Raw genomic sequence first — 22,373 nt, forward strand, 5'->3', positions numbered from 1 at the left:
AAGACCAGCTCACTTGATAAGAGAAAACACATCTGTGCCCATTAACTGCAGAGACAGGCTCTTGACATAAATAACAAGGTGGCAGCTCACTATGCAAACAGAGCTATTTGTGACTGTCTGAGGCCTATTTGCGACGTTCTGCTGGCAGTTTGATGATCGAAGTTAAGTTACATCCACGTCCTATTTGTGGCATAAGTTCCACATTTAGACCTTATTCATTTTAGCTGAGCCCTTAACTGGACAGGTCTGTACAGTGAGGAAAAGGCAGAGCTGTGTCAGAGTCTTGAGTTTAAACTAAAGCAAAGAGGAAGAAAATGACCAAAAAAATGAGTAAAGTGTAAATGCCAGCAGCAGAGCGAACAACATATTTGCAGTGGGTGTGGTGTGGACGTAAGCTACTCTATAATTTCATCCAATCTATTTTGCATGACCAGATTGTTTCCTACGTGCTACATAATGGGGGAGAAGAAGGCGGAGGAGGGAGGAAATCCATTCCTCGTCATAAACATGTCCACATGTGGTGCGTGCGGCTCCACAGTTGAGGGCTCTCTGCATTGGTGCAGATGCGTCGGACAGAAATGCGCTGACTCTTTGGAGGTTGTGATATAGATAACTGAGGTCTTCCAGCAATGCTGCGGCCAGTCAGGAATCTATTCTGGGGGAAGCTGAGTTTAAGTGTAGGCTATGCTTAGCATCGTCTTGGAATGGAAGAGCCTTCTGTCTAGAAAGAGGTCATGAAGGCTAAACACTGGAAACATATCCGGGTTCCACTCAGATTACCGTATCACAGGGCAGCCTGTCACCATGACAAAGTCACTTACTAAAGATAATGTGAATATCTGATAATTGGAGTCCTGATGCAGAGAGAAGTCTACAGACCTGCAACAAAACTTTCCTTGACTTTCTCTGAATTATTCTGGGGCTGCAACAAAAGGATATGTTCATTATGAAATAACCTATTGATTTTTGATTATCATTTAGTCTATAAACTGTTTCCCATATCCCCAGGTGACTTCAATCTTCTTGTTTTGTCTGACTATCAGTCTAATCTCCAACTACAATGGAGCGCACACCTCTGCCAAGACCAAGCAATCCTACACATCTGTCCAGCTCTTATACAAAAAATCATAAAAAAGAAGCAGGAAGTCTAGATGATTTATTTGTCTTGGAGCATCATGAGTACAACTCATTTCCTTCCACTAGATCTGGATTATTATCAGGATCAGCACCAAACTCATAGATCTCAACGTCTGATTTTCCTACACTAAGATCCACACATTATTTCCTGAAAAACTGACGAATATGTCTGCAGAACGATCTGTCATGGAATGTTAAGGAAAGTGAGAAAAAAAATCCTGGATCTGCCCCTTTAACTGGATCGACACCAAAATGTAATGGGTTCTTCACTGGCCAGAGCCCCTTCCCTCTGAGTTTGGTGCAAATCAGTTCTGTACTTTTTGTGCAGTCTTGGTGCCAAATAATCATACAAACCACCAAACAGACATTGGTGTGAATCCCTTGGCGGAGGTAAATTTATTCAATTTACAGCACCAAAAAAAAAAATACAAATAAAAATTGCACATTAATTTTCTGACCATCAACTAATTGACAAATTGTTTCAGTTCTAGACTTCTAAATTTGGAAATGCAAGTCTGCAATTAACTGATCAAATGTTTAACAGAATGTAACCAAAAAACTGGATAATCAATAAATGATTTAAGTCATTTATCAAGCAAAAATTCAAAACATTCACTGGTCCAAACTTCTCAAATGTGACAATTTGCTGCTTTTTTTTTTTTTTTTGATTATTGCAAATTGAATATGTCTGGGTCACCTCAAGCTCTGGATAACTGTAAAAGGACCTTAGTCACTATTTTTTGACATTTTATAGACTAAACAAGGACCATAAGCTTAGTTAACTGTTGCCCTTCGGGAAGTATTTCACAGTATCGTCTGAATGCCTCATTCACAGGTACAGAGAGCGTACAAGTCCATCACAACAGGCAACTTTAACAGCAACACTATAAAGGCACACTGGCTGGCAGCATGAGTGCGCTGCTCGTCAGACCATAAAATACAAGTGAGGTAAGGTCAGCTATGCTACATTATAATGAGCTGAGTCTATTCAAAGCTGGCCTGCAGTGAGCACCAGCTCCCTTGATGGAAACACACACTGCACTTTCAGCTACTTCTGCAGGCAAAGTAGGTGTTATTCATAGCTTCCGTCTGTGTAACTTGGCTAGCACTTTAACACTTTGGTGAACACTAAAAAAGACAAGCAGCATGTGCAGAGAAGTAATCCAGCATGATGTGAGCCCCCTTCGGGCCATTTCTCTAACATAAGAACGAGGATCATAGTAGGACTGGATGGAAACAACACAGGTCACAGCCAACAGTCGTCGCTCCAGACGAAGCAACAATAAATAATCCAGACTCCCTGAAGGCAGAGAAGAAGAGGAGAAATTTTGAAAGTTGATTCTGCAGCTTGGATGTTTTTTTTTTTTTTCTGTTCAATACTGAGTATTGCACCTGATCCCCTTCTATTGCTATAGTGTACTCAGAAACACTGCTATTCATGGCCTAGAGGTGTCTGCCTACACTGTTAATCATGTTGTTCTGTAAGCTGTTCAATGATGTAATACAAGTAAAGTAGACTGCTAAATGTCAGATGTGAGTTGGTGGCTCCTCGCCTGGGGGAGACAGACGTATAATACAGTAATGTCTCCATAATTGTTTAAGAGCATGAGCTTTATTTATGTTTTTATGTTTTTATCTTATTTCATTGTTTTTTTGTTTCTCCTTTCTAAAGCACTTTGTAGCATTGTTTTGAAAGTGATATATAAATAAAGTTATATCTCTATAAAGATTTGAGAAAATGGAAGAAAAAAAAAAAACATCTGTTGCAATCTCCTAAAGCTCAGGGCTTCAAATTGCTTGTTTTGTCTCACAGGCAGAGCAATTCACAATTTAAAAAAATTTAAATTACAATTTCACAAGACAAAGAAAAAAAGGAAATCTGTTCATTTGAGAAGCTGAAACTTGGTAATGCTGGTCATTTTTGAAAAAGAACTAAGTATTAATTGATCATCAAAATAGTTGTTGATTAGTTCTGGTTTCAGCTCTACTACAGTTAAAGAGCTCTCCTAAAAAAAAAATAAAGGACAGAGCTGTAAAATCATTCCCTAATATGATTTCACCCTCAAAATAACATCACAGTTATATCCAGCAGTTTCTCAGTTTTTGTGTCTACACAAAACAGTTATTGTGTGTATATGGTGTTTCATATGCAGAATACACACTCTGCCTCATACCAGCAGCAGGTGCTTAACACAGTCATTTGTTTAAAGAAGCTTCAAGTGTGAAAGCGTCAAACCGTAACAGCACAGATGGGTATAAATATTGCATTGGACTAATAGTTAGGACAATGGGAGGACACCGAGAATGGCAAGAGACGGACACACACTTATATACACACAGAGATTCACAGGACCACGGGTCAGCGGCTAACTCCTGACAGACTGACTTGGCTCAGTGGATGTGAACAAAGCACAAGGTCTGGAGAGGCTTTAGACCCCGTCGGGGCTTTTGTGTTTGCATGGTGCTGCCATGGGTGATGAACACGCATCTAAATGTCCCATATCTGAGCTCCCACTGGTCCTGTGCCAGTCCTCTACTGGCCCTGCCCATGTTACTAGTACTTTGTGCCCCCAATAAGAAAATTTCCATTTCTCTGAACTTCAAGTGTAAATGTTTGGACAGAAAACCAAAACTGAAAATATAAGGTTTTCTGTAAAAATCTTTGCAAAATATTGATCTTTTTGAAAAGTGTAAGCTTTTTTTTTAAATTTCACATTCAAAATAAGCAAGTCATGGCTATATGCAGGCTATTCAGCTGAAAGCTGCTCCTCTTGATTGCTTAAAAAACAGTCACAATTCAGTTATTCTGAGGAGCGTTATGTCTGCTTTTCCATGTCTTTAGCAGTTTTCTAATCTGCACCTCACTTGTCCTCGCAGTTGAGAGGCCCCTAGTCTCTGTTTACACCGTAAACCCCCACAGCTATTGTCAGCTGTTGTCTCTTGTCAGCTGAGTTAAGGCCTGTTCTGGTCCTTAAGTAATAGTAGATATCAGCTCTAATCGTGCAGCTCATTTTAATAAGCTTTCTCTACCACAGTTAACCCTGTCTCCACATTTGGCTCATGAGCTACAACCTGGGGCTTAGACTTAGCGACTTGTACCAGTTGCTGCATGCCTCCACATCATTACATTAATGTACGCCTGTAACTTAAGCTTTAAGAGGTTTAGGGACCTATTTAATTTCATTATCGTCATTGTTATGCCCTTCAGCTGAGCATCACAATCAACAAGTCCTTTCAGGGGGAAAAAGAAAAAAGAGACTGAATTTCCTTGATGAGACGTGACTTTTGATTTTGTCGGCTGCTTCGTGTAATTCAGTGGTTAATGAGCTTGGCAGCAGCGGCCAAACTGCCACAATAAGTTGTTAGAGCACATATAAACATAGTCTAAGTCACTCGCTTTGATCCGCACTGCTCATCCGTCACCACCTTGAAAATAAATGATGGCTGCCTTGTGCTTGTTGTATTGCAGCGATCGCCCCAGCAGGCAGGTTCAACAAGTCCTCTGTTCCACTTAAGCCCTTCCCCTCAATGTACACCTACCTATTTAAAACAAGCTACTGTGACGTCTTGCACTGTGCAAATAACTGGACTAAAGTACAATCTATATACTGTAGCCAGGGAGTTGTACTGCTTAACTCTTTCTCAACGCTCACCTGCTCTGCGCATGGGTAAACACATGCTATCGACACAAATGCACATTAAAAGCAAATGTTTCGAGCGTTTTGATGCAGTTTGACAGAACAGGACGGCCTCTGTTGAGATAAGCTGGAGTCTTAAACCGATTAAACAACCTCAACCGGACCCCTCGGTCCTTAAAGTAAGCCTGTTTAAAGGTAGTAAGCAATCTCAGACCAGCCATCATGGCTTAAAGTGCACCTTGGAATTGCTTGTCTCTAAGATAAGCTCAACATTTTTTCCATTACATTTACATTTCAGGCATTTTTGTTGACACAAAACAACTCCTGCATAGTGAGGAGCAAGCGTACCTAAATATCTGGGAGCTAATTGGGTTTATGTGGAACTTAAGCAGCCGAGAGAATGAACTGTCACACCCATTCTGAACTGGTCGTACACGTGCACGGTGAGACCTGTCAACAGTACTGACAAACTATTTTGCCAGTTGGTAGCAGTTAAAACATGCCACTGCAAAACCATCACTAGGGCCGAGTGTCACAGAGGGGAAAAAAGCTATGCGTAAACCCCAATGTGCTAATTACAACCCTGGGTTTACAGGCGTCGTCATATCCTAAATGCTTCAAAACTGCAGATTATCAGTAGAGGTCTAAAGCCTAAAATTACCCCATGTATTTTACTGAGAAAGATTAACTGTGCTTCTCTGGTTATGTTTTATAACAAACTGGTTTTACATATGACAAAGTGAAATGTAGAGTGCTGAAGTCAGGGGCTGTAATTTTAGTTCCTGGTACCAGAACAGAAAATATCCACCTCTCACTGGGTGAATGCTGTCCACACTTTTACTGCAATTTGCATGCTCTTACACAAACTCTTTTAGAAAGTGCATTTTAAACACATATTTATTTCCTGTTTGGAGAAGCATATCACACATTCCCACTGGTTAAAACTAAAGCAGCCTAACACAGCAGTGCTGAAAAAAAAAAAAAAACAACCCTCATGAAGGTTATAATGTTCCGTTTTTATTGAATGTGTTAGACGGGTGACAGGTGTTAATAGTTTATGTGTAACAGGTGTTTATTTATATTTTGTCCACCCCGTTTCAATGAGGCTGGGCTGAATAACAGAAACACCTCTCTGTATAAGACAGTACAATTCAGCTGAACCACAAGCTACATCGTCTCAAACAATCACACATTTGCATCAACACCTCTCTAAAACAATTTCAGCAGACGTGTACAAAAAAATACAAGCAGATCCTCTGCTGGACTCAACGTGGGTAGAGACAACAGACCACATTACCAGGCTCCATGGGGGGGACGTGGCACTCCTTTAAATGCACACTCAGGCACTCTGTTACACTGGTCACGTTGGCAATAGATATCATTGATTTGTGGTGTGCAGGTCTCTCCATGCATTGTTTTGTAATTAAGTGTTGTACATTCACTTTGGTTTACTCATTTTCCCTCAGACCTCTGTATGAGTTCTGCTGTGCTTCACTTAGACCTGGTGATTCTGTACAGCCTCGGATAAATTTTCTTCCTTTCTCACAACAAACTGACACTGTCAGTGTCAAAACTGACATTTCAGCCTCTTTTATGATTGATTTCTCCGTGTATGACAGTTGAGCCGTGGTATAAAAAAAAAACATCTCTAGAAGAAATATCTTTGATTATCAAGGTCTGACACCAAAATTTGGCATTTGTAGATTAGTTCGCCTACCTCTGAAACAACACAACAAAGCCACGACCAAACAACAAAAGCATCCCCCCAAATATCAGCTCCATGACCAGCAGCATCATGATGGGGATTTTCTTTCCTTTCTGAATGGGAAATGGAATCAGGAAGCTCTGGACTAACATGCTCCTCACACACAATGATGATGCACTTCTGTGAAATGGTGCACTTGAGGGTGAGTATTAGGCTCAAATTAGCAAATGAAAGCATGGACAACATGGAAAACACATACATACACAGGAAAGAGAGATATATGGAGAGGCTGGTTTCCCATTATGCCACTGTCACTGTGCCACCTCACCATTTGGGTGGGAGCGGCCTACTTCAAGCACAATAGCACACATTAAGTGCATGGACTCAGGAGGACAGAGAGCCTGAAAAGGACTGTAATGGGTTTGAATCACTGAGAGCTGTAGCTGGGCCTGTCCACTAAATATCCACAAACAATGAGCAGACTTGACAGCGTTACAGGAGCTGTACTGAACGCCCCACTGTCCTTTGCTTGAAACCTGGCTGTCAGTGAAGCTCTTCTTTCATCGATTAACTGTCTCTCTGCAGGAGGCTTTGAGGAGAGGCCAGGCTTCTGGAGGAAAACAGGCCGATTGTCTCTCACCCAGCCTCTATCTCTCTCTCTCTTTCTTTCTCTGATAGCTCAGCCTTTACAATAGGTATCATCCCTCCTAGTGCATCCCAGTGTGAAGGACGCGACCCATGTATGTGATGATTTGTGTATATATATATTTTATTTATTTGCTATGTCCACACACAGAAAACATACTGTGCATCACACTTTGGGAAACTGCAAATCCCAGCCGAGGTGAACCACAAACAGACGGAAAATGTGTCCTTAAAAGCCGGTGGCAGCATCATGAGGTGCCCGGCTGGAACTGGGTCAAGGTGCTAAAATGAAATGAGGCTGATAATTTATAGATCCAGCGTGTGTGTATTAGCAGATGCTGCTGTTGACCTGTGGGTGTTATACTAGGCCCGCGGCAATGACTGACAGGTGGCACCGGGTAATTAAGACACAGATACGCATTTACCAGTGGGTGGAAAATTAAAAGACGTTTCCGAGACTTACCTCAGTGCCACACGGACTGAGCTTTCATCCTGCCCCGTCGTCATGATTCCTCATGCAACGATCGGTAGAAAAGGAACAAAAAGCGGATTTATCTGTGCTGGCTGCTTGCCCTGGCAAAACAGCGAGGAAAAAAAGTGCGCACTCCCCCAGCAACGGAGCTGCTCACCTCGACTTCAGCGCCGCCATGTCCAAACAAACACAAAAAAATTATCTCAGCGGTATCTTAACCATGATATCAGCGAGGAGGTGAGCGGGGAGGTGAGGCTGCGTGTCCGCATGTCGCGTTTTTACATGCGCCGCATCTCTGCGCAGTTCGGCCCGGATGCTTCAGCTCCGGCTCCAGCCCACATGCACACTACTGCCGCTGCCGCCGCCACCCCCGCTGCCGCTCCTGCCGCTTAGTGATCCATTGCCGCACGCGCGTACACACACACACACACACACACACCGACCGAATCTCACACGCGCACCGCCGTGCCTCTCTCTGCTCCGTTTACGCACCGGGGAGGGAGCCGCAATGCGTCAGCAAGCCACGCCCTCTCCGGGGCACCGGGCTGCGAGGTGACGTCATGACAATGGTTATGAACATTTCATAATATGAGGGAATTATAACCAGACTTTTATTTTGTAAAGATTTGAAAGAACAGTCACGTGATGTAGTTTAAAGCACACGGTTATAAGGTAAGACAAAGACACTGTCGCTGACTTTGAATGGAGACACACTCAAAAATATGTGACACATTAAACTACCAGAAATAAATCCACACACATCAGTCCAGGTGAAGTATTCAGATCGTTTATTCACGTAAAAGTACGACCACCCCCACCAGAGCTGCATCAGTTAGTCTATTAATCCATCAGGCCACGGACAGAAATTTACTGGCAGCTATTTTGAATAATCGTTTTATTCATTATTTAAGAAAAACATGCCAGGTATTTGCTGTTTCTATGTTTTAAAATCAGATTTTGGATTGTTTGTCAGACAAACCAAGACATGTCACCTTAGTCTGTGGGATACAAGAGACACACAAAACGATGACTTCATTGTTGACAAAAACACACATTTCCAGCGACGGGTTTATTTCTTTGTTTCTTTGTCAGTTTATCAGTTAATCATTCCAAATCTACAGAATATAGTCCTCTGCCTTTCATCTTGACTACGGCACACTGGACAACAAAATCACAGAATCTATTTTTGTGTAATGACTCAGACAAAAAAGTAGTCCACTCACTGTTTTTGCTCTTAAACAATGATTCAGAGTTCAGTGTTTTCAAGTGTTTGAGCTCAGCTTTGTCCTTTGTAGAAATCTGATGGTGTCTGTGTGATGATCTCCCCTCCAGCACTTCTATTAGGAAGATTAGAAACAGGCAACATCTTAAAAAGAGCCACTGATTGTTACCACTGCTCACATTCATCAAATATAAACCAGTGCATGGTTATTTTATTTATTTAACCGGGTAGAAATCCCACTAGGGTTAGGAACCTGTTTTCCAAAGGAGATCTATGTTAATTGCAAATGGGCAAATACAACATTAAGCACACAAGTAAAACAAAGCTGCAATGCTCAGTGATTAGTTGTTCACTTAAGAGGAGTTTTAGCGCCACCTTGTGGCTGTGAACCATCATGGTATTGTACAGAGGCAGCAGAGAGCTGTACAGGGTATTATGTGTTGGGGGCAGTTGGTACAGTATATCAAACACAGGGAACATAAGTGAATATTTCTTAGATACTGACAGAATTTCTTTTTGATTACACACAGCACACATCCACTCAGTGGGCACTTTATTAGGTACACCTGTAAAATCTACTGCGCTTCAATTCAATGGCTCAGCCATAAACTCTACCTTACAAAGACAATGCTGTTGATTAACACTGTCAGAGAGGGGATTAATTCACCCATATGTTTATTACTGAGATTACACTGTGGCTTGCTGTGGTGTTGAACTGGACTGCATTACACAGAGAGGTGTTTCTTATGTTTTGATCCACCCCATTTACAAACATGGGGCAGAGCTGGTGTACTGGACTGCAGTAGATAGCATAGGTGTTCCTAATAAAGTAGCCAGGGAGTGTATATTGTTGTTCTACAGAGAAAGACCATGAATTAGTTGATGTGTTTCACTCTCTGTCCAATCTGGACATAACTGGACATCCACCTGGACAAGATTGCAGGACATGACTCAGTAACACCAACAGTCAAAGGTAACTGAGCAGGGCAAGCCAGTTCCTGAAGCTGCATATTTAGAGTTTGGTTTGTGTGTAAAAGCCTCCAGCGCTCCACCCTACCACTCCCTGATGGGCATTAATAGCATGAATACAGGATGCATGTTACAAGCCTATCAAATTACCAGGACAGGGAGGCTTGGCAAAATACAAGCTCACTAATGACTAGACACATGTCAGTGCATATTATAGTGAAGGCAAGCCAGGCTGCACGGTGGCTGCACTACAGAGCCAGAGAAAGACTGTTAGAATATTTATATCCAAACTAGTTTAACTTCACTCTGGGCCACATAACAGAAATGAACCCAAATGATAATAAACCACTGTGTTCTCAGGGTATCCATGCTCAGAAATACCATCCCAGATTGAGTTAGTTATCAGTTTGTCATTTGATAATGTGTTGGCCCATCTGGCACAAGTGCAGTTCCATTCACCTCCACTGTATTGGGTGGTGGCAGAAATCCATCTTATAAACCTGCACAAACAGAACCAATGGATCAGGTGGAATTTGCAGTCATGAAATAATCAGCAAAAATTTAGGATTCATTAGTGTTTATGGAAATCAGTGAGGTGGTTGGTTGGGGCACATATGCAGTGGTAGACAGGGTCGGTGGGTGGGAACTGGTAAACACAGGTACATCATACTTCCTCCCAGTTAACCTCCTCCGCTGCCAGGTGAAAGAAGCTGCAGCGTAGATGTGGCTGATTGCACTGCTGTGTGGGGGAACCTGGCCATTTGCTGGTATTTGCTGTCACTCCAAATTCCACAACACATATTTCTTCTACAAGCTCCCAGATGTTTTTACACTGATTCCCCTTCGCTTTGAGGGCAGCACTGTAGCTGCTGAGGTCTCTTTCTCTCTTGCACATTCTGTGTCTGCATGGGGTTTTCTCTGGGTGCTCCGGTTTCCTCCCATACTCCGAAGACATGCAGTTTAGGTTATTTGGCCACTTTTAACTGCCCCTAATTTATAAGTGATGTCTGTAAAAAAAATTAAACAATAAAGACTTTCACTTTATTTTTTTTTCTTTTTGAGCTCGTGTCATTATTTACTTGAAATCCTTAGGAGTAATTAATTTGATTGTATAAAAGATTGTCCATATTTCAAGGCAAAGGTAACTGAAGTCAAGTCCATCTGGGTGTACATATTCATTGCTCCATCTTACGAAAGCATTGATGATTGTCTTAATAATCTCCAACAAATAATTCCAAAAGAAATGAATGAATGCACAACATCAATATAAACACCAGATTAGAGGGAATATAAACAAAAAAAACCAACATAAAGAAGCAAAGTCAGTTTTTGTAAATAATGTATGTGCCTTGATTTCAGAGCTCATGCTTTTCATCGTTTAAAATTAAACAATGAAGTCCACGGATTTGCATGCACACAGGGCAGGAACACTGATAGGGGAAGAGAGTAAAGTGAATGAGGGCATCATTGTGCACTTGCTTTAAACAACAGGAAAACCCAGTAATAAATGGATCAACTCAAAAGAGAATTTTGTTTTTTCAAACTAAGGAAGCCAAAATTTTCCTCTTGTTGGAGGCTATTCCCCTCATTATCATACGCCGTCCTAGCCACAACAGTGCAGTGGTGGGTTTACTTTTGTGTAGATATGTAAGTGAATATGGTTATTGAACCCACAGACATCCCTGTGCATCAGAAAGCTGCAGCACTGAAGGGTCTCAGCCTTCAGAGTTCCTGCCATGTAAGCTGATTTCTGGACAGTATGAGCTTTTGTTTTTTAAGTAAATCTGACATAAGTTCAACCTGTGACCAGGGTTTTAAACCATACATACATTAGAATATATAACACAACACAGAAATCTTAAGAGAACTTGAACCTGTTTCAGGTAAAACATAGACTGAACACAGAAATACAACTCAAGGGTTTAAATCAGAATGTGTGCTATTTACTGAAGATTTTCTTAAACACGAGAAGAGGCTTAAAACAGCTTTGCTCCCACAACATCCATTATATTTAACATACAACTTGTCATAAATGATCCCAAATGATTTTGTAGAAAAAAATGTACGTTTAAATAACATTTGTGCACAAATGTACTATCAAAATTGAATATGAAACCATACACTAGTTCGAAACACATTTTTTGCAACAAAATCCAGGGTATTTCCTTTGTACAGTCACTTCAAAAATACTCCGACGCCTTCACCTGTTGCACACTTTGTACAGTGTTCTACATTTAATTATAAATGAACAAAATTCATCACTTTTCCTATCAGCCTACACTCAGTAAGCCATCATGAAAAAGTACAAACAAGTTTGTGCAAATTTATTAAAAATCAAAGACTGTGTGTTTGGTCTCTTCTATGCTCTCAACACTGAATATCCAAAGGAATGCATTTGCGGCAGTACTGAAATATTTCAACTTGGAGAAAAGTTGGGTGAACTTGACCCAAGAGAACTATAATAGTGAAGTATACATAAAAATTTCTGCCAGCTTAACATTTTGTGCCCATTGTGCCAACTAAACGAAATATTATGATATTTGTTGTAAAGCACTTTGTGATCTTTATCTGTGGAAAGTGCTATATAAATAAGGTTTACTTAGTTACTTACTTATATTACATAAATTACAAAATATTAGGTTTGGGGAATAAACTTAAAAAAGCTGTAAAAATTGTTACTAAACTTGTTTAAAGTTGTGTCCACTTTTACATTTTCACAGTGTAAGGCACAGAGTCTGAAGAATAAAAAAAGTGTAAACCTACCCTCTGGACTGTACTGTAACTTTCCTCGGATATGTATAATTTCAGCAACATTTTTCAAATGAACCCTAATCACCCTAATCTCTGCTTCAGTTTTCCCTTTGTGATGTGAAAACACCCAGGTGAGACAAAGACAAGACAGAAAAACAGTGATGACTTACAAAATAGACGCCAGAGCAAGGGAAAGTGCCAGTTATCGTCATTTTCTTGAGAGTTGAAGATGATTGCATCCATCAGAGAGCAACATGAGTACCTTTCCTCCCGACATCAGCTGTCTTTCCAACTCGCAATCAAAAAGACAGCGAAATCAAGACAGAGTGGAAAAAAAATCTTTCCAGTCTACTCTACATCTGAGGCATCATTGTCAGAGGGGAGGTAGTTGTTGCCTTTTACCCGGATGTAGTGGACGTGGCGTCTGCCGGTGGGTGAGGAGGCTCCACAGGAGCAGAGCTGACCGGTGAACAAGTTCTCGATGTCCTCCAGCTGCAGGCCCTGGGTCTCTGGGAGGCAGCCCTGGACAAAGATGAGACCCAACACTACCAGGCCTGTGTACATAAAGAACGCCCCTGGAAGAGAGATTCATATGTACATTTTCAATATTAGGTTCTGAGCTGTGAAATCTGGACAAATTCTGACTGTCAAACTTTTGTTGTCAAAGTAATGAACTACAACTGCAGAATGACGTAAACTGGAGTTAAAAATGGGAACAATACATCAAGGGCTGATATGCTTTTGGAGAGGTGGCTGTAAATAGAAAATGGACATTTAAAAACAGTAAAAAGCATGGGTCCCCAACAAGGCAATTATCCCAGACGCCTCCAGGTTTTCTGATTAAAACGGTCTCACCTAACAAGTAAACACAGATTATGATCCAAGGTATTTAATGTCATCTGACCTCCTGATAATCTTACCATAATAAGTCAGAAACTCAGCGGCATGAAGGAAGGTCAGAGACACTAGCACATTGAAAATCCAGTTGACCCCGGCTGAGCAGGCGTTTCCGGTGCTACGGGCCCACAGCGGGTAGATCTCTGAGTTCACAGTCCAAGGCATTGGGCCCATACCTAACGCACAGACACACAGAGGAGGAAGCACTGTTAATATTCATTGCTTCATGTTTTTGTGCTATTTCACGTGCAAATCAAGCACTTTAAGGTATAAATCCCCCACTTTAAATTACATCTAAAACACAATCAATGCAAAAAGTGAATCTGAATGCTTTCTGAAGCTGCTGTAGATGTGAGATGTTTGAAAAACGAAGAGTAAGGTGTGAAAGTAATTTCAGTCAAACAACCAACCGAAAGTAATTTCACACCTGGAGCGAAGAATGCAAGGTAGAGAATGAGTCCCAGCAAGACGATCCAGGAGTAGGATGTGGGACAGTAGTTGTAGGCCCAAATTGGGCTGTCAGCTGCCTCTGCTGTCTGGTTGGAACATCTGGATTAAAAAAAACAAAAAAACAATATGCATGTTTCAGTTCAATCTTAATTATCCAACAAAAGAAAACTTCTATCTGCTGTATTTCAAAAACACATTAGCATCCTCTTTTCAAACAAGAATGTTACTCCTTTAGCTGTATGATGTATAAATCAATCTAACTGTAGTAATGATCACCTGAATGGGATCAGGATGTAAGTTTGTCCTGTGACACTCATGTGTCCATCTCAACTGCTTGTCAGAATCTTACTGACTCTTTGTCACACACACACACACACAGATAATCTGTGTCTCACCTTCCCCACGCTGCATGATCTGTGGACATTTGATTGACAGGAACGCAGGAGGAGTCGTACACTTCGGTTACGTTTTCACGATAACAAAATCCACAGATCGGATCTAACATGCAGAATTCACACGACCTGGAGGACAGAGCTGATTGTAAAACCACACAGCACAATAAACTATTTACTGAGCAACACTCAAACACAACACTCTGTGAGCACTGATAACACACACACACACACACAGGAAAAACTAGCTGCTTGATGATTTCTTACCCATACTGTCCGCAGGTCGAGTTTTGAGGGTCGACAGGGTGGAGGGTGATGGGCGGAGAGTTCTGGGCAGACAGCAAGAACCCAACTGCCAACAAAGTCAGACTCAGACCAGTACCTGCATCAGAGAAAATAAGCACTCTAAATAAAGCTTGAATATTAGTTATGAATAAATAAATCCTGCACAGGCCTCTCCATAAGACAACTAAACTCTAGAGAAAGCAGTGTATCCTACAGATCTTCCCAGTCTTTCTTATGTGCTTTTGAATACAACCAATAACTAAATGCCATGGCAACATGTCACAAAACTCTAACAGAAACGTTACTGTCTCAATAAAATACTGAATTACTGCAAGCAAGAATTATTCTATTTTATTATGGATTTCTACACAAATAGCTTTTTAACAGCTTAAAAATCTTTAAAAAAAAAAAACTAAAAATAATGTATCACTCACATGCTGTGTAATTAAAGTGATGTAAAAGGAACAAATACAATATCCTATCATTTGTCAGGTTGTGACAAAGCAAATCAGTTATCTATGAATCAATGCAGCATCCAAATTCCAAACCTAAAAGACTGCCCAGGGTCAGTTTCCTGCGGCCCACTCTCTCTACCAGCCACACTCCAACCAGTGTGAACACAAAGTTGGTAGCCGACGTTGCAGCAGCCAACCAGATGGCCTGTTTGTCGTCCCGCACCCCTGCCATCTGCAGAATGGTTGCACTATAGTACCTAGATGTGGGCAAAGAGGTACAATGACAAGCGAAATCAATTTACAATTCTGTTCTCCACCAAGTCACAGCAACTCTGCCATGACAGGATTTTCCTGTGCCACTGGTCAGGACATCGTAAAAACACACAGGCTCTGATTTATCACCTGAGCTTTTACAATACTTGGCCATGTTATCAGGCACAAGGGCAGTAATTATGTGGGAGCTATTACAAGATAAACAGATGACCTACATGACGGTGTTGATCCCAGACAGCTGCTGAAACATCTGGAGGCCACAGCCAACGATGAGAGCCCTGCGAGTTGGAGGGTGGCTGAGGATCTGCAGAATAACGAGGCCTCCTATAAACAATCAAACAACCAACCGAAAATCTTGAATAAATATTAAAATTCCAGCTCATGAACCTTTATTTCTTCAGCTTTCAATTTCCTTTCTGTCACAAATCACGGTTTTGTCACATCTAGATAAAACTTGGTTTGTTGCTGCTTTTATTTATTTATTTCTGTTTCCAGAAAATGTTCACCTCCACCCGCCTCTTTCTCCTCTTCCTCGATGCTGGTTCTGATGGCGTCATACTCCTGGCCAACGTTCTGGCCTCCTCTGATCTGGCTGAGAACTTTACGGGCCTCCTGGCTCCGGCCCTTCTGGAGAAGCCAACGAGGGCTTTCTGGTAGGAAGAAGAAGCCGACAAACTGCAGGACTGCTGGAATAACAGACAGTCCCAACATGTACCTACAGTATGGAGAGAACGAGGAGGAGTGAATGGGCGAAAACAGCCTTCTGCCACTGCTAATTCTCACGTTGATGGCATTTAAGGGAGTCAACTTAAAGCTGCATGGTGCAACAGAGGCATGGCAATATATCTGAGGAACGCTGATATCAGCCTTTCTGATGAACAGGTTCGCTAAGACCCTTCACAGAACAACACAAAGCAACCATACCCAGAACTTTCAATTAATGATATAAGAGATAGAGTCAGTGAGCACAGCACCTCTAAAGTGTTGCTGTTGTTGTGTAGTACAACAATAACATCAGTACAAAGCATTTATGGAGAACTTTCACAGCTAAATGCTGCAATTTGTTTACTGAGCAACCTGGTCTGTTGGTTTCCCCCAAAGGGAAACGGGTAGAAAGATAAGATATAAGACAAACAAAACTAAAGTGAAAAGTTTCTAGCAGGGACGACAGCGTGGAACAAATGTGTACCTCCAGCCGTCATGGTTCAGATAGCTGAACGCTCCATCAACCACACTGGCAATGAACTGGCCAGCGGTGATGAAGAGGGAGTTTATAGTGACCAGCTGACCTCTCCGGTGAGGCGGAGAAACCTCAGCGATGTATACAGGAACTGTCATCGAGGCAATGCCTGAAGGGAAAAACAGACAGGGTGTCACTTCATTCTGGCAAATACAGCCTCACGGTAGAACTGGAGAAGCAGGTCAGACGGGGGTGAGGCCAGGGGTTGCTTAGGAGTGAACCTGCTCAGAAACTGTGGATTCAGTTAAAATATCAGGGAGTGATGATCTACAGAGCTAAGAAGAAAGCTTGTTGCTTGTGGTGTGAACAAACTTAAAAAAAAACTGAACAGAGGAACTGAAAGTGTGCTCTTAGGACTGAGTATCACATGAAAATTTTCAATAATAACAATATGAATGAATGATACCAAAATAATACTTTTCTGATATCTTAGGCTTGGGAATTTAAACATGTTTAACTCTTTTTCATTTAATAAAATATGTAAAACATGCAAAACTGCTCTGTGTTAAATAACCTAAACAAAAAATAGTCTAAAGTTTGAGACATTTAATCAGAGAAAAAGTAAACAAGCTTCTGTATCTGACCAAAGAGCTGACGCCACATTTCAAAAATTAACAGATCTCAATAATCTACACCAAACACCAACTCACCAATGCCCAAACCAACTGTGATTCTGCCCACGAGAAGGACTACCTTGTCCGGTGCAACACTCAAGATGATGCCGCCAATGCTGAAGATGAAGCTGGACACAAGGATGCAAATCTTGCGTCCCAGCCACCCATTCAGGGAGCCCCCACTCAGGGCAGAGATCGCTGCAGCCCCGACCGTACTGGAAACCAGCAGCTCCTGCCAAAGAGCGCTCAGGTTCATCTCCCTCTTCAGGAGCAGCATAGCCCCGGAGACCACCCCGGTGTCATACCCGAAGAGAAATCCTCCCAGGGCAGAGAAAACGGCCAACACATAGACGAACCACGATGTGGGGGCATCTTTGTCCAGGAGATCCCCACTGGTGGCGGAGCCCCTGGGTGGAGGTCCAATGAGACTCTGCTCCCCGTCATCCACTGCTTTCTGCCTCCTGCTGTCCATAAGGTTGCTCATGTGCTTCAGGCTGTATTCATCGTGGCTGCTGGACATAAGGGAAACCAGGAGTGAAGCTCACCAGTTAATTTAACGACAACAGCAACTTCTTTCGTCGGTTAGTCCTTCACTAGTTTGGTGAGATGACCCTCTATGAGGTGGCCGTGGGGTCTTCATGGGTGCAGTCATTTGTAGTTAATAAAACGGCCTTAATAAAACATGTCAGAGTGGAGGAAACAAGACGAGACAGTGCTGCCGCGTCCTTTAAATACCGGACGTCCCGATAATCTCCAAATACAATTCCCTACCAGGGTGTGTTCAGATGTGTGGCTCGAAAAAAGAGAGACAATCAAGAGCTAAACTTACTGACGCAGCTAACGATAACGAGTCGGGATAAATCCTCGTCGTTGACGGAGAGAGTACTTTTGTTTGTACAGCGGGTTTCAGAGTCATGTCATGTGAGGAATTTGCCTGAATATTGCACTTTAAAGGGTTTAAACTGACTTCAGATGATTGTTTATCTCTGACTGTAAACCTGCCCCGCTTCCTGTGCGGCCATGTTTACGAGACGTCACCTGACTGCCGCGCTGCATTATTTTACCCCCACCCCCCAAAAAACTTATCCCACAACTTCTAATGTCATATTTATTATATGTACCACACTTAGTCTTTTAAGTATACGCATCACAAATATATATCTAATATACTTTTTAACATCCATATATTATTTATTTTAGCAACACTTGACAATTACTCCAAGACGTCGCACCAAACTCCGTTTAGAATATTTCAATTGAGTGAATTCTTGTTTATCGGAAAAGCTTGCATACATTAAAACATAAGTTAATACCATCTGTTGTGTCTTCTCGTCAATTCGGCATATATGTCTCTTTTTTAATCCCAATCCTTTTCTGAAAAAGGATTGGGATTGTGAATATCCCCAAAGCCAAGTCTAATATCTGAGAATGAGTTGAACAAGTCAGGTATTGCTTGATTTTTTTTAAATGAACTCAATAGACAGCTATAAAATACACGTCGAAAAGCAAAATTTGAAAGATAAAACACAGTTCAAAGACAGTCATAAAATATGCTCCTATAAAAAATTGCCAGTCAGCAATGTGCAGCATTAGCCTATCAGACTCGTTTGTCACTGAACAGCTGACAGGTAGGTTGGAAATACACGCAGCCACATAAATGTCACTCACTGCAGATGGAATGTAAAATGTAAGCATTACACAAAAGCCTCGATTAAACAATATTTGCGCAAAAATAACTCAAACCGTACCTCTGAAGAGCTTTTTTCTGAAGCACTTCTGCAGTTGGTGTCCTCCTTAACAAACGGGAAGTTTGTCTGATGCACCCGGATCATATGATTTTCAGCTACGGAGGAACACACCCATTTACACTATAATGAATAGCTTACCTGTGCTTTGAGCGACCTTATTCTGCAGACTGCGGTCACGCCATTCTCATAGCGGACAGCTGTATTTACCTTATCAGCCTTATCAAACTGGAAGCATTTGCATTGCTTTAAATAAGGCAAGCTAATGTTATATTCATATCAGCTGTTTCTTATTCGCCTATCAAAGCTAAACGGGGACTGATAAAATTGGATTTTATTTAGCAAGTTAAGGACATGATTCCTCTCTGATTTTATTATTTTTGTCATTTTATTTGAGTGTTTCTGGTCTGTGCACAGGTCTGAGGACAACAACCTGACCCAGAATCTGGCTAAATTTCTAAGTTGGACACATGGTAATATTACTGGTATACTGGTAATGATTGAAATTCATTTCCTTCAGTAGAAGGTGGTGGCCTCTAAACAAGTGCATAATGAAATAAAATCCAAATTTGCTATAGCGTGTAATAGCACGCAGCACCCTAACCCGTGGCAGTCTTCCTGTTCTCCTCCTTGCTGTTTTTCTGCTATATAAAGAAAATCTTTTTTAGAGTAACAATATCAGAGAGAGCACAACAGCATTCCTTCTCCTCTGCGGTCTCTGTCTCCTCTGTCCCAGTATAAGCCTGTCTAATTTGTCCTCAGTTTCAGCATGTTCACCCCTCAAAAGCTCTTTCTTCAAAACCATCTACTCTCAAAAACTCATCAGTCATGCACTGCTCACACTTTTCCATCTCTTCCCATATTTTTATGTACATTACTTTTATTCCTAACCGAGGGCCCTCTAGTGGTCACGGGGCCCTAAGCAGCTGCTTAGTTCGCTTATGCCTTGGGCCGGCCTTGGTGACAGCAGGACCACAGACAGATAAAGTTGAGATTTGTTTAACTGGTCCCAGTTTGGTGAATTGGATGTATGCCGTATTTAAAAATGCCTAACCAGGAGTCATAAAATGTTTTAATATTTGCTCGGTTAGGGAAAATAAGATTGGCATTCTGCAAACAAACACGACAATGGGGGAAATTCTGAGGGAAATACGGCGCGAATCAGTGCCAAGTCTCTCTCACTGTTTTATAAATCAGTGGATCAACAACTGATTTCAGACAACGGGGTGGGGAGCAGCTCATGGAGTGAATGGGTGCTCCTAGCCAGTCTAATCTCAGTTAAAACCCATCTTTCGGGGCTACAATCTGTGCACCGATGTTGTTTTTGTTACTGAAACGCGGCAGGTCTCTGCAGCAGTGACCGCTCCCGTCACCCCCCTCCCTCTCTCCCTTCCTCCCTCCCTCTCCGCGCCGTTTCCTCTTCCACAAACGAGAAGTTTTTTTTTCACCGGAGTCATATGACGTGACCGCAGGGAAGGAGGAACACGCCTGGCAGGCAGGAGACACTGGATTTCCCACAGAAACAACAGAAAGTCAAGCGAGTCCACAAAGAGGATCATGTTTCTCTGCCAGGGGAAAGTTAGCCGAGGACGGTGATGTCAGAGTCGGAACCGAAACTGTGCGACACTGACAGCTTCCTTAGTCCTGACGGCCGCTTAGCTGTACTGTGGCTAATGTAATATTATGTAACATTATATACAGTAATGTGATGGTACGATATGAGAGGCTACAGTAGCGCTTCACTCGTTTCCTCCCTGCGGCTGTGTCCATGCCGCAGCAGTGCGGCCGCTCGCAGCCATTTGTCGGTTCGGAGGGACTGTACTCATTGACCTAAATGCAAGTCAAGTCATCCACTGGAAAACAGAATTTCAAAGACCATGGTTAACAAAGAGGAGCTGGAGGAAAGGCTGAGGAAACTTCTGGTGAGACTGAAAACCCCGCAAGAGGACAGACAACTGTGCACATTGATTCAGATCGTCCAGGATTTGCTTTTCCTGGCGCACACCGACCATGGTAGGAAACACATTTCTTCCTGCATGTGCATCATGCCGGTGTTCATAAACAGGCTCAGTCTTCTTTGGCCATGATGTCTGACTTAGGAGCAGTGGCTGGAGAACTTGTCAGAGTCTTTACTTGAATAAAAGTGGTAAATACCACTGTGTAGAAATACTCCATTCCGAATAAAAGCATTCAAAATAAAAGTACAGAAGCATTATCAGCAAAATGTATCTCACACCTAAGCATCAAATGTGCTCATTATGCATAAAAGTGAACCATATGGGTGTAATATTATTCGATTATCGTTGTACTTGATGACCCAGTGTTTTAAGCAGCTTTTAAATTCTGTAGCTGATGTAAATGGAGCCAGTTTTAACCACTTTATACACTGTAAGGTAGTTTAATCCATAACAATGCAATGTATTTCCTAAAGTGATCATACTGAACGTTTTGGATGTCAGATAGATGTCAGATAAAAGTAAATGAGAAAAAAAAAGCAGAGATTTTCTTCTGGAATTTAGTGGAACAGAAGCAAAAATTAGCAGAACAAGAAAATACTCAAAGTACAAGAACTTTTAGATGTATTACATGTGAAATACTTTAGTAAATATACTTGACCATTTTCCCCGTCTGCTTCATAATTAATTCATTTTTACTTCCTTATCCACATATTAGGGGAAGTGTGAGTATATTTATGGGATTTTTACTGTTTCCATTTGGTGGAGTTTTATACCTTTGTACTTTCACTTTCACTGCACTTCATTCATGACATAATCCTAGTTGCTGGTTATAATTCTAAATTGTTAGATTAAGCAGTAATTCAGTAAATTGTTACTTGCAGTCCGACTTGTAACAGTGTGTTTTTATATAGTGCTATTTCTTTAGAGGAATACTCTTTCTATCATTATCCTGACCTCTTCTGCACAGATCTGTCACTTCATTCATCTTTATTTATTCTTATCACTGTGTTTTCGTCACTGCTGTGATTGATCGTCGCTTGTTTAAACAGTATTTGCGAATGAACACAGACAACTAGACTGGCACTCTTATACATGGATCCTTGTTATTGCTAGACGATTTTCCAAACGCTCTTATACACGTTTAAAAATAGAAATGAGTGTGAAAGGCTGCATCCCTCTCATCAAGCTTGTTACGTCGCGTCTTCTTCCGTTCTTTGTTGCAGCAGCTGAACTGTTTGAAGACAAAGATGTCCATGTCCCTCTCATGGCGGTGTTGTCATCCTACATCAGCAGCAGAGGCGTCCAGCAGGTAGTGCAAGTCATCAGAAGCCCCACAGACCTTTGAAAAAGAGTGTGTTGTTCCTTCACAACAAAGTGGGCCATTTTGAAATGTGACTTCCTAAACAGAGGGAACAAGCTCCATGTGGTGGCTTTAAACACAGCTTAACTAACAATTATTTTCATAGCTGATTAGTCTGCCAGGTTTTTGCTTTTAAAATGACAGTGAGGATCATTGGATTGTCAG

General features: G+C 41.6%; 3 protein-coding genes across 13 annotated transcripts in view; 1 reads left to right on the forward strand and 2 right to left on the reverse strand.

Moving 5' to 3' along the window:
- Positions 1–7,927, reverse strand: part of kif21a (kinesin family member 21A) — a 48,569-nt gene extending 40,642 nt beyond the window's left edge. For all 7 annotated transcript variants that reach the window (XM_041038243.1, XM_041038236.1, XM_041038237.1 and 4 more), the window contains exon 1: positions 7,589–7,927. In XM_041038243.1, the coding sequence (XP_040894177.1) occupies positions 7,589–7,632 (44 nt within the window). In that variant the 5' untranslated portion in view covers positions 7,633–7,927. The remainder of the gene's footprint in view (positions 1–7,588) is intronic.
- Positions 7,928–10,277: 2,350 nt separating this feature from the next.
- On the reverse strand, positions 10,278–18,954 carry LOC121182329 (proton myo-inositol cotransporter-like). Of its 5 annotated transcripts, none has more exons than XM_041038777.1 (11): positions 18,894–18,954; positions 17,182–17,657; positions 16,481–16,640; positions 15,798–16,006; positions 15,507–15,615; positions 15,112–15,275; positions 14,546–14,660; positions 14,282–14,407; positions 13,864–13,985; positions 13,460–13,612; positions 10,278–13,114 (listed from the first exon to the last, which is right to left on the reverse strand). In XM_041038777.1, the coding sequence occupies exons 2-11, from the start codon at positions 17,627–17,629 to the stop codon at positions 12,888–12,890; spliced, it is 1,833 nt and encodes a 610-aa protein (XP_040894711.1). In that variant the 5' UTR covers positions 17,630–17,657; positions 18,894–18,954; the 3' UTR covers positions 10,278–12,887. The 5 variants fall into 5 exon arrangements, with proteins under 5 accessions (XP_040894711.1, XP_040894709.1, XP_040894710.1 ...); XM_041038775.1 differs by having other exon boundaries at positions 17,182–17,654; positions 18,894–18,953; XM_041038776.1 differs by lacking the exon at positions 18,894–18,954 and adding an exon at positions 17,975–18,157 and having other exon boundaries at positions 17,182–17,654.
- Positions 18,955–20,422: 1,468 nt separating this feature from the next.
- The window catches only part of lrrk2 (leucine-rich repeat kinase 2), a 29,751-nt gene continuing 27,800 nt past the window's right edge, over positions 20,423–22,373 (forward strand). The window contains exons 1-2 of the mRNA XM_041037607.1: positions 20,423–20,903; positions 22,072–22,157. Of these exons, the coding sequence (XP_040893541.1) occupies positions 20,768–20,903; positions 22,072–22,157 (222 nt within the window). The 5' untranslated portion in view covers positions 20,423–20,767. The remainder of the gene's footprint in view (positions 20,904–22,071; positions 22,158–22,373) is intronic.

Source organism: Toxotes jaculatrix, chromosome 5, assembly GCF_017976425.1.
Source record: "Toxotes jaculatrix isolate fToxJac2 chromosome 5, fToxJac2.pri, whole genome shotgun sequence".
Lineage (NCBI taxonomy): Eukaryota > Metazoa > Chordata > Actinopteri > Toxotidae > Toxotes > Toxotes jaculatrix.

Bases quoted from the DNA above. Each gene is read 5' to 3' on its own strand.
- LOC121182329 (XM_041038772.1), bottom strand. From the start codon at position 17,665: ATGTCCAGCAGCCACGATGAATACAGCCTGAAGCACATGAGCAACCTT. The intron at 13,986-14,281 runs GTGAGACACAGA...TTTTTAATCCAG, and splicing joins GATCATGCAGCGTGGGGAAG to ATGTTCCAACCAGACAGCAG. The intron at 13,613-13,863 runs GTGTGAAATTAC...TCTGTGCGTTAG, and splicing joins CCTTGCATTCTTCGCTCCAG to GTATGGGCCCAATGCCTTGG.